Source organism: Capra hircus, chromosome 5, assembly GCF_001704415.2.
Source record: "Capra hircus breed San Clemente chromosome 5, ASM170441v1, whole genome shotgun sequence".
In the NCBI taxonomy this organism is placed as follows: domain Eukaryota; kingdom Metazoa; phylum Chordata; class Mammalia; order Artiodactyla; family Bovidae; genus Capra; species Capra hircus.
This window is the reverse complement of record NC_030812.1, coordinates 26,330,165-26,341,736: the sequence shown is the minus strand read 5'-3', so window position 1 is coordinate 26,341,736 and position 11,572 is coordinate 26,330,165. Positions and strand designations below refer to the sequence as shown.

The 11,572-nt window shown below is 49.9% G+C and overlaps 1 protein-coding gene across 1 annotated transcript; it reads left to right on the top strand.

Annotated features, from left to right (window-relative positions):
- On the top strand, positions 2,861-9,055 carry AMHR2 (anti-Mullerian hormone receptor type 2). The gene is made up of 11 exons (XM_005679901.2): positions 2,861-2,912; positions 3,193-3,375; positions 3,579-3,770; positions 4,035-4,109; positions 4,253-4,371; positions 4,478-4,708; positions 5,966-6,080; positions 6,222-6,394; positions 6,567-6,714; positions 6,892-7,028; positions 8,453-9,055. Exons 1-11 carry the CDS (start codon positions 2,861-2,863, stop codon positions 8,660-8,662), a joined length of 1,635 nt encoding a protein of 544 aa, XP_005679958.1. The 3' UTR covers positions 8,663-9,055.

The following is an 11,572-nucleotide window of genomic DNA, read 5'->3' as shown; positions in this document are numbered from 1 at the left end:
AATTTTCCGGTTGCTTACTGGTATTTTCTCCTGCTTTTCTAGACTGAGTTCCGGGAGGGCAAGAATCACATGTATTTTGTAGGTTCAGCATTTAATGAGATACTTTTTTAAAGACTAGGATCTAAAATTTTTTGAGTTGAGTGAATAAACTCACTTTAGCTTTGTCATCATTGGGGTCAAAAGTAAATTATTGGCCCGCTATGGACTTTAATCAGGGGATCCTAATGAAGAGCTTTGTGTGTATGGAATCCAGGAAGCCCTCCTTCCTTTGCTGAAGTTCTTTCTCAGGACCTTCCTGATCCCCCAGCTCTCCGATCCTTACCCCTTTCCTCATCATCTCAAATTCTGAACTCTGCCCAGAGCATGTAGAGTTCCCATAAACCTGACTGGAACGTTTCTATATTGAGAGACAATATTTTTGTCTTGAGAGTAGTTATTCAAGGCTGTGGGTGAGGAGACTGCCTTCCTGCCTGCTCCTTACCTTGCTCTCTCTGATACTCATGATGCAAGAAGCTCTTTTACCTTCAAATCCCCCCTCAGTCCCTTCTTCAGTCACTCAGTGACTTCTTCAGTCACTCAGTCGTGTCTGACTCTTTGTGACCCCATGAACTGTAGCACGCCAGGCCTCCCTGTCCATCACCAACTCCCAGAGTCTACCCAAACTCATGTCCATTGAGTCGGTGATGCCATCCAGCCATCTCATCCTCGTCATCCCCTTCTCCTGTCCTTAATCTTTCCCAGCATCAGGGTCTTTTCCAGTGAGTCAGCTCTTCACATCAGGTGGCCAAAGTATTGGAGTTTCAGCTTCAACATCAGTCCTTCCAATGAACACCCAGGACTGATCTCCTTTAGGATGGACTGGTTGGATCTCCTTGCAGTCCTAGGGACTCTCAAGAGTTTTCTCCAACACCACAGTTCAAAAGCATCAATTCTTCAGGGCTCAGCTTTCTTTGTAGTCCAACTCTCACATCCATACATGACTACTGGAAAAACCATAGCCTTGACTAGATGGACCTTTTTGACAAAATAATGTGTCTTTTAATTTCATGGCTGCAATCACCATCTGCAGTGATTTTGGAGCCCCCCAAAATAAAGTCAGCCACTGTTTCCACTGTTTCCCCATCTATCTGCCATGAAGTGATGGACCAGATGCCATGATCTTCGTTTTCTGAATGTTGAGCTTTTAAGCCAACTTTTTCACTCTCCTCTTTCACTTTCATCAAGAGGCTTTTTAGTTCCTCTTCACTTTCTGCCATAAGGGTGGTGTCATTTGCATATCTGAGGTTATTGATATTTCTCAGTCCCAGACTTAGATCTGGCAAAGGAAGATAGTTGAGTACAGCATTCCACCTGCCTGGACTCCTAGAAGAGCCCAAGGAGGAATGGGCAGCTGTCCATCAGCCTCAAAGCCCTGGTCATGCCTCTAGCTGCTGTTTCACACTACTGGGGCTTTGACACCCTCATGCAAGCTCCTCAGAAGACAGACTCCAGAATCATCCTGCATCTAAGCCAGATCGTCCCTAGAAAGGGTTTCCAGGTAGGCACCAGCAGAACAGGCGGCTAGGAAAACAGGGAACCAGTCTTCTCTGGCTCTAATTCTCATGAGAGCCAGTTCTAGTTTCTTCTGGGCAGTAATCTGATGGAGCTGGACTCCTGTCTCTCGATTGCAGCACGAGCACTACACCGCTCTCCTTCCATCTGCACGCTGACGTTCCCTCTACACACTCTAAGCCGTCCCGTCACAGTCTGCAGTTCCTGCAGCTTCATAGACACGGGAGATGCACTGTGGGTATGAGTCACTCCAGGAGGCCCTTTCTGACCCCTCACTGTCCTGAGTTTCTCCTATGTTTGCTGGCCTCTGGTGGTGATAGTTTGAACTGTACTATCTTTTTATAGTGGTCAGCTGACAGGTATTGGTACACATTTTCTCAGTCCATATTCAAATACTGTGTTAAAATATTTTTTACTGCTGAATTTTGTATTTTCTTTCAGGCATCAGAGCCATAATGCAAAAAACAAAACAAAACAGGGCTTGGGCTTTAGAATCAGACTTACTAGGTCCAATCCTAACTGCTATTTCCTGACAGAGTGACCTTGGTCAAGTTACCTAAATTCAGCTTTCTTACCCATAAAGTGAAGATAGTAATAACTCAATGGGAGAATTAGATGTGATGATTGTAAAATTCATAGCCCTAGTCGTGCCCTAGCACATAGGTGCTCAATAAAGTTTGTTACCTTTTCTATAATGGTGATCAATGTGATTTTTAAAAAATTTTTGATAACATCAAATCTACCTTCATACACCTATTTTCAATGTGATTTTTAAAAAACTCATTTTACACAGCTGCTTTCCTGACCGTTGAGTTTAGAAAATGAGGTCAACTCGAAGTCTAGGCTGTGAAGCCTGTCTGTGCCCAGGGAACTGCAGATCTGAGCCCAGAAAATAAGAGCTAGAAGGGCTTTTGGGAACAGGTGAATGGCTCTGAGCACTTAACCTCACTTGGGTTTCCAGCCTGGGAAGAGCTGACAGCAGCCAGCACTTTTTCCTAGGGTCAGCAAAGGGCAGAGGTTTGGATCACTCTGTTCTCAGTGGGAACTCTAAGGCCCCCTCCTCCCACTTTACAGAGAAAAGAGGAGGTGGCTGAACAGAGGAAGATACGAGACTGGTTCTCTGCTCCTCCCTCTCCCTGCTTTTCCCCACACCCATCCTCTCCCCCACAGCAGCCGTCTCCCCCACAGAGACGGGGAAGAGGGAGGGGGTGGAGTTGGGGGCTGAAGGATCAGAAGCCCCACGGTGCCCTGTGTCTGAAGGAAGCTCTGGCCAGGGACAGCTGTGCTGGCTCCTGCTGCCCCCTCCAGCATGATGCTGGGGGTCCTGGGGCTCTGGGCACTGCTTCCTACAGCTGTGCAAGGTAAGTGTCTACAGGGAGAAGCAGGGTCTTTCCAGCCACCCATCATGGGAGGGAGCACTTGAAGAGTGATGAGTGGAGTGGGTGAGTGAGTTTGAAGGGTACAGCCAGGTGTTCCCTTGGTGGGGGTCACGTTCCAGGCCTCTGCTGACCCTGTTTCCTCCTGTGGCTTTACCAGGCTAGCTCTGCAATACAAAACATGTTTTGTCTCTCTCCCGGCTTCTGTCTGCCCCTGCATTCACTCCCATCTTGACCCGTCCCCTCCCCTTACCCTGGCCTGCAGCACCCCCCAGCAGGCGGACCTGTGTGTTCTTCGAGGCCCCTGGAGTGCGGGGAAGCACACAGAACCTGGGGAAGCTGCTGGATGCAGGGCTGGGCCCCCTCAGGGTTATCCACTGCCTCTACAGCCACTGCTGCTTTGGAATCTGGAACCTGACCCAAGACCAGGCACAGGTGGAGATGCAAGGTGAATGGCGCAGCATCTGCCAGGCATACCTGGGTGGGAGAGAGGCTTATCCTGGGTGGAGGTGGCCGCTGAGGAGGGCAGGAGCAATGGAATGTGTGGAGGGAAAGAAAAGGCTGTGAGAGATGGAAGGGATACCCTCTGTGTTCCCAGACCCATACACACTTTGTCCCTCCCTTTCTCTCCTCCCAACCCCTCTGTGTCAGGATGCCGAGACAGCGATGAGCCAGGCTGTGAGTCCCCCCGCTGTGACCCAAGTCCCCGAGCCCATCCTCGCCCCAGCTCTACTCTCTTCACCTGCTCCTGTGGTGCTGACTTCTGCAATGCCAATTACAGCCATCTGCCTCCTCTGGGGAGCCCTGGGACACCTGGTTTGGAGGGCCCCCAGGCCATCCCAGGTAGCCACCCAAGATGCTGGAGCCAGGTGGGGGCTGGGGCCCAGGTTAGATGAGAGGTTAGAACCAGGGCCAATTCTCACCCTACCGCTGTCCTAAGCTTCCCTCCTCCTGGCCTTGAGAAGTTGGTTGCCCTGGTGACTGGGAGATAAGGGGGCTTGTGACCAGGGTGGGGGTGGGTAGAGAAGCAGTTCTCTGAGGAGTGAGAGAAGCAGAGAGCAAGGTTCAGGGCAGGGCTCACCCAGTCTTTCTTGCTCTAACCTCCAGGGGAGTCCACCTGGATAACGCTGCTGCTGCTGGGACTGCTTCTGCTGCTGCTACTGCTGAGCAGCATCATCTTGGGTACTACTCTGCCCCAACCCCCCTAGTGATCCCCCCAAGGTACTGCCCCAGCGCTCTGACCCCTCTCCAGGCTCCCCTGACTCCCATCACTTCCCAGTCTCCATGCCTGGGTACCCTGACCCTAAGGCTGTTCTCTGCTCCAGCCCTGCTACAGCGGAAGGCCTGCCGCGTGCGAGGTGGGCCAGAGCCAGTGCCAGAGTCAGATTCAGGCAGGGACTGGAGTGCTGAGCTGCCGGAGCTGCCTGAGCTACGCTTCTCCCAGGTGCCCAGGGATGGTGGGGAGGGGGCTTCTGGGCCCTCCCAGAGAGTGTGCTGGAGAGGAAGCCCGGCCCCTGCGAGATCCAAACCCAGCACCGTGTCCCCACCAGGTCATACGGGAAGGAGGTCACGCAGTGGTGTGGGCTGGACAGCTGCAAGGCAAGCTGGTAGCCGTCAAGGCCTTCCCCCTGAGGGCTGTGGCCCAGTTCCAAGCTGAGAGAGCGTTGTACGAGCTGCCCGGCCTACAGCATGACCACATTGTCCGCTTTATCACCGCCAGCAGGGGCAGCCCTGGCCCCCTGCCCTGTGGGCCCCTGCTGGTACTAGAGCTGCACCCCAAGGTGAGGACTGAGGAATGTATGTGTGTGGGAAGGCGGGGCGGGGAGTGGTGGCAGCTAGGCCCTGTTCAGGCTTGTTCCTTTGCTATAGATTGCCTTTTCTCTAGAACATTAAATACGCTTTTTAATTTTTTTCTTTTTATTATTACAAGCAGTACTTGCTAATATTTTTGACTTACAATATATAGAAAAGGAAAGGGAGAAATCAAAACAATTCATATCTCCAACCTTAAGGAAAACCAATGTTAAAGACAGATCTCTGGGCATAGACTTCCAAATTCATTCATCTATCCATTCAACTAATATTTATGAACAATATGTTGCTGGAAAAAAACACACCCAGCCCCTACCCTTCCCAGATTTTACAGAGTAGTAGGGGAGACAGAAGGGGATCAAGCAAACACAAAAAGAAATGTAGTCAAGTGAATTAAGTGCTGAAAAGGCCCTATAAGAAAAGACTGAGGCGGCGTAACTCAAAGGGAGGGTCATGAGCGAAAAGGATGAAGAGAAACAGATAGGCAGGGGCCAGACCGCACCGGCCTTGTAGGCCTCTAAGGACTTGGGATATCATCACCTACAGTTCCTCCACCTCTGAAATCTTGAGTACTGAGAAGTCTCTTCTTTGACCATATACCTCACAGCCCAGCTTGTTTGGTTTTGTTTAACTTTCCGGGCACACTGAAGGCGCTCAATAACGTCTGTAGAATGAGGGACTCCACTGCTCCTTTCCTCCCAGCTGCTCCCCTACCCAACAGCTCTCCCCATCCACGCCCTGCTACGGGGTGACCCCCCAGGCCAGGTGACTCACGCGGGTGCCCCTACCTAGCCTACTCGGCCTCTTCTGTCTTTATCCCAAGTCCTGTGAGGCAGTATAAGGTGGTTAAAGGTGAGTGATGTTGGCAGTCAGACTGCTGGGGGGTCAGGTTGTACGGCTCTCTCGCCCAGGGATTTCCAGAAAGCTCCTCATCCATAAAACAGGAATGACAGGAGTACCCACCTCCCAGGGTTGTAGTGAGGGTTACAGGAGGCCTGGCATGTGCCAAGTGCTCAGGACACTTAAACTAGAGCTACTATTTTTTCCTGTCAATCTGAGTGGTGTACACCCTCACTCCTGCATTGCCTACTGCCTTGCTCTGGGTGTGTCGTGTGTAAGTCTGCTGGGAGACGCGGAGGGAAATCTGACAATTGATCTCTGCTCCCTGGGGTGAATCAGCCTCCTCCAGCTTTGTGTGTCCCCCTCTTCTCTCTGCTTCTCCCCAGGGCTCCCTGTGCCACTACTTGACCCAGCACACCAGTGACTGGGGCAGTTCCCTGCGGATGGCACTGTCCCTGGCGCAGGGCCTGGCGTTTCTCCATGAGGAACGTTGGCAGGATGGTGGGTGAGCTGGGGGCCGGAAGCCATGGGAGTCAGGAGCCATGCTGCTGTTTCTGATTTTCCCTTAGCTTGGAGGGGAAGGATTGGGTCAAAAAGACAAAGGAAGAAGGTCCTGCCCCTTCAGCCTGGCTTCTCCCACAGGCCAGTATAAACCAGGTATCGCCCACCGAGATCTGAGCAGCCAGAATGTGCTCATTCGGGACGATGGGTCATGCGCCATTGGAGATCTGGGCCTCGCCTTGGTGCTCCCTGGCCTCGCCCAGCCCCCAACCTGGGCCCCTAGTCAACCCCGAGGCCCGGCTGCCATCATGGAGGTCAGTACTCTGGAGGAGGGTGAGACCCAGGTTGGTGGTGGTGGTGCTGATGACGAAGCAGCGACAGTGCAGCAGCACCGATAGTGTATGGGGTGCTGCTGAGGCTAGTCCGGGGTTTGCATGGACTAGTGTTGCGGTGAGGGTTGCCATGGAGATGATCCCTGCCGTCCAGGCTGGCACCCAGCGGTACATGGCACCGGAGCTCTTGGACAAGACTCTGGACCTTCAGGACTGGGGCACAGCCCTGCGGCGAGCTGACGTCTACTCTCTGGCTCTGCTCTTGTGGGAGATTATGAGTCGCTGCCGAGATTTGCGACCTGGTGAGGCTGGGTGTGACAGCGGCCCCCTCCCCGCCCCCCCACCCCCGTGCCCCACCTGCCCATTCTATACTCACCTACCTCCTGACCCAGGAAGCTCTACCCTTCTCCCTCTTGATCTTTCTATAAGAAGGCACCCCTTGGGCTACCTGACGCCTAGCCTCATGTACCTTTTCCCAGACAGCAGACCACCACCCTTCCGACTGGCCTATGAGGCAGAACTGGGCAGCGCCCCCACCACCTGTGAGCTGTGGACCTTGGCAGTGGAGGAGAGGAGGCGCCCTCATGTTCCATCTACCTGGTGCTGCTTTACCACAGTAAGAGGGTGCGGGCTGGTGGGCTTGGGACCTGGACAGTCTCGACACGGGCTTCAGGGACCTATGCACCAGGACAGCCTACCTGTTCCTATCCCTTCTCATCTCCCACCGCTCCTGGCTCATGGTCAGCTGGAGCTGGGCAAACTTGCTCTATACTCCAGTTCTTCTCTTTCCACTGTAAGCCTCACATAGCCCGTTCCTGAGACACACACCTTCCTCTTGCTCAGGTTTGCCTTGTCCATCCCTCTTCTCTCCATCATCAGTTTGCCCTGTTCCTCAGTTCCTTCCTCCAGGAAGCCCTCCTTGGCTTTGCTTCTGGTCGAGCTCTGCCCCCAAGATGGCTGCTTTCCTCGTACACTGGAGCCCAATATTTGTTTTTCAACATTTTTAAAAAAGTATTTATTTGTTATTTTTGTGTATGCTGGGTCTTCACTGGGGCACTTGGGCTTTCTCTAGTTGTGGTGCATGGGCTGCTCGTGGCGGTGGCTTCTCTTGTTGAGGAACACAGGCTCTGGGCCCGTGGATTTCCCTAGTTGTGATGCATGGGCTTATTTGTTCCATGCCATGTAGAGTCTTCCTGGAGCAGGGATCAAACCTGTGTCCCTTGCATTGGCAGGTGGATTCTTAACCACTGTACCACCAGGGAAGAATAGATTAAAAAATATCTATTATTTATTTGGCTGCATCAGGTCTTAGTTGTGGCACATGGGATCTTTGTTGTGTCATGTGAGATCTTTCACTGGGGCACACAGACTCTGTAGCTGTGTTTCTTGGGCTCCGGAGCACACAGGCTTAGTAGATGTGGCTTCTGCGCTGATTCTCAGGCATGTAGCATCTTAATTCCCCCACCAGGAATCAAGCCTATGTCCCTTGGATAGCAAGGCGGATTCTGAACCACCAGACCACCAGGGAAGTCCCCTGAAGCCCAATATTTAATCCAATAATTTCCTCATTCTGTCTTACACCTCTGTGTTTCTGTCACGACCCAATTAAAGCCAGATCTAGGGATAAGGGTTAAAGCAGTGCCTGAATAGTGAAATTTCAGGGTTTCTGGGGAAAACAGTTTCCTTACGGGAGGCCCCTTCCCCTGCTACCTGATCTGGTTTCCACTGCACAAATGTCTGTTGGGTTTGGTAACAAAGGCCCGGGTATTATTTGCAGAAGACCCTGGTTGCCTGAGAGAAAAGAACAGTTAAACCATTAATGAGTCTGAACTAGCATCTCAAAGGAAAAGGTGGACTCCTTGGAGAGAACTTTTCTCATAAGAGAGGAAATGAAAGGCGTGATTTGGGTGAAGGGGAGGAAGGAGGCTCCAGGAAGGAACAGTAGAGGAGTGTTGAGACCTGGGCCATCAAGGATGCCTTTTAAAGCTGGGGCCACTCAGGGTCCTGAAGTAAAGCCTGCCTCCCGGTCATTCTTCCCAGGACCCTGGAGGCCTGAGAGAGCTCCTGGAGGACTGCTGGGATGCAGACCCTGAAGCGCGCCTAACAGCTGAGTGTGTACAGAAGCGCCTGGCTGCCCTGGCCTTTCCTGAGGAGGCCCACCCCTTCCCTGAGGGCTGTGCGCAGGACTGCTCACCTTGCTGCCTGGAAGACCATCTCTCCACTCCTCCTGTCTGCCATTCTCCCCAGTAGGCTGCAGCTGAGTGCCTGCCACTTCATGGTTCAGCAAGGCCCTTTTTCCAGAAATCCTCAACCTACCTGGACTTCTGTGTAAATATGCATTTATGTAGAACCTGTGTTTGTTGTTGTTCAGTCGCTAGATTGTGTCTGACTCTCTGCGACGCCATGGACTGCAGCATGACAGGCTCCTCTGTCCTCCACTATATCCTGCTGCTGCTGCTAAGTCACTTCAGTCGTGTCCAACTCTGTGCCCATAGACGGCAGCCCACGAGGCTCCCTTGTCCCTGGGATTCTCCAGGCAAGAACACTGGAGGGGTTGCCATTTCCTTCTGCAATGCATGAAAGTAAAAAGTGAAAGTGAAGCCACTCAGTTGTGCCCGACTCTTAGTGACCCCATGGACTGCAGCCTACCAGGCTCCTCCATCCATGGGATTTTCCAAGCAAGAGTACTGGAGTGGGTTGCCATTGCCTTCTCCGACTATATCCTGGAGTTTGCTCAAATTCACATCCATTGAGTCGGTGATGCTATCTAACCATCTCATTCTCTGCTGCCCCCTTCTGCTTTTGCCTTCAATTTTTCCCAGCATCAAGGTCTTTTCCAGTGAGTTGGCTCTTTGCATCAGATGGCCAAAGTATTGAAGCTTCAGCTTCAGCATCAGTCCTTCCAATGAATATTCAGGACTGATTTCCTTTAGGATTGACTGGTTTGATCTCCTTGCAGTCCAAGGGATTCTCAAGAATCTTCTCCAGCACCACAGTTCAAAAGCATCAATTCTTCTTGCTCAGCCTTCTTTATGATCCAACTCTCACATCCATACATGCTGCTGCTGCTAAGTCACTTCAGTTGTGTCCGACTCTGTGCGACCCCATAGACGGCAGCCCACCAGGCTCCCCCTTCCCTGGGATTCTCCAGGCAAGAACACTGGAGTGGGTTGCCATTTTCTTCTTCAATGCATGAAAGTGAAAAGTGAAAGTGAAGTCACTGAGTCGTGTCCAACTAACCATAGCTTTGATGATATGGACTTTTGTCAGCAAAGAGATGTCTCTGGTTTTTAATATGTTGTCTAGGCTTGTCATAGCTTTCCTTGTAAGGAGCAAGCATCTTTTAATTTCATGGCTGCAGTCACCATCTGCAGTGATTTTGGAGCCTAAGAGAAGAAAATCTATCACTGCTTCTACTTTTTCCCCTTCAATTTGCCATGAAGTGATGGGACCAGATGCCATAATCTTAGTTTTTTTGAATACTGAGTTTTAAGCCAGCTTTCGCTCTCCTCTTTCACCCTTCATCAGAGGCTCTTTAGTTCCTCTTCACTTTTCTGCCATTAGAGTGATATCATCTCCATACCTGAGGTTGTTGATATTTCTCCCGGCAATCTTGATTCCAGCTTGTGATTCATCCAGCCCAGCGTTTCACATGATGTGCTCTGCATAGAGGACTTCCCTGGCGGCCACCTATTTTCCCCATAATTTAGTTTCAACAGCACTCCTTGAATAATCTTTAAACCTAAGTTTCATTCTGTCTTGCCTCTGCTCAACAGTCCACTTGGCTTTTTTATGACAATGCTGTGAACACTATTTACAGAGGAGGAAACCAAGGGCTCAGAGAAGTTTAGAATGTGTCCAAGGTCATACAGACTTTAAATAACAAAGAAGGGATTTTCAGCCATCAAAAGTGAAGTTTATGCTGGAAATAGAACTGCTGGGCATACATACCGAGGAAACTGGAACTGAAAGAGACACGTGTACCCCAATGTTCATCGCAGCACTGTTTACAATAGCCAGGACATGGAAGCAACTTAGATGCCCATCAGCAGATAAATGCATAAGAAAGCTGTGGTACATATACACAATGAAATATTACCCAGCTATTAAAAAGAATGCATTTGAATCAGTTCTAATGAGGTAGATGAAACTGGAGCCTATTATACAGAGCGAAGTAAGTCAGAAAGAAAAACAGCAATATACTCTATTAATGCATATATATGGAATATAGAAAGTCGGTAACAATGATCCTATATGTGAGACAGCAAAAGAGACACAGATGTAAAGAACAGACTTTTGGACTCGGGGGGGGAAGGCGAGGGTGGGATGATTTGAGAGAATAGCATTGAAACATGTATATGATCAGATGTGAAACAGATCGCCAGTCCAGGTTCGATGCATGAGACAGGGTGCTCCGGGCTGGTGCACTGGGATGACCCTGAGGGATGGGATGGGGAGGGAGGTGGGAGAGAGGTTCAGGATGGGGAACACGTGTACACCCATGATTCATGTGAATGTATGGCAAAAACCACCACAATATTGTAAAGTAATTAGCCTCCAATTAAAATAATAAAAAAGTGAAGTTTATGGCAACACCAAAAAGTAATTAGAAATAGATAATATTATATGAACATATGTCGACAAGCCTAGGGTTATGTTAAAACAAAGATAAACCTATGATCACAAGAAAAGCAAAAAAATACCAATTTGTTTCAAAATACCCAACCAAAACTGTCAAGATTATCAAAAACAAAGTCTGAGAAACTGGCACAACCAAGAGGAGCCTGAGGAGACACGTGACCTTTTGGATAAAATCCTGGAATAGAAAGGACATTGGGTAAAAACCAAGGAAATATGAATAAAGTATGGAGTTAATAATCATGAATCAGTATTGGCTTATTTGGGTAACAAATGTACCATACTAACGTAAGAATTATCAATAGGGGAACAGGGTATGGCGAATATGAAAACTCTGTATTACCTTCTCAGTTTTTCTGTAACTCTAAAGCTGTTCTGAAAAAATAAAGCTTATTTAAAAAAACAAAAACTGTGACTTGCTTCAAAACTGTGGAGAGCCCATAAATACAAAAAAAACAAGGGGAGGTTGTCGTAAGCATTGCGATGTTTGCTTGCAAGATGCTTGAGTGGACGTGCTGTAAT

Excerpts from the sequence above, each read along its gene's own strand:
- AMHR2 (XM_005679901.2), top strand. The coding sequence starts at position 2,861 with ATGATGCTGGGGGTCCTGGGGCTCTGGGCACTGCTTCCTACAGCTGTG. Across the intron at positions 4,110-4,252 it reads GCTGAGCAGCATCATCTTGG|CCCTGCTACAGCGGAAGGCC; the intron begins GTACTACTCTGC and ends TCTCTGCTCCAG. Across the intron at positions 6,395-6,566 it reads GCCCGGCTGCCATCATGGAG|GCTGGCACCCAGCGGTACAT; the intron begins GTCAGTACTCTG and ends CCTGCCGTCCAG.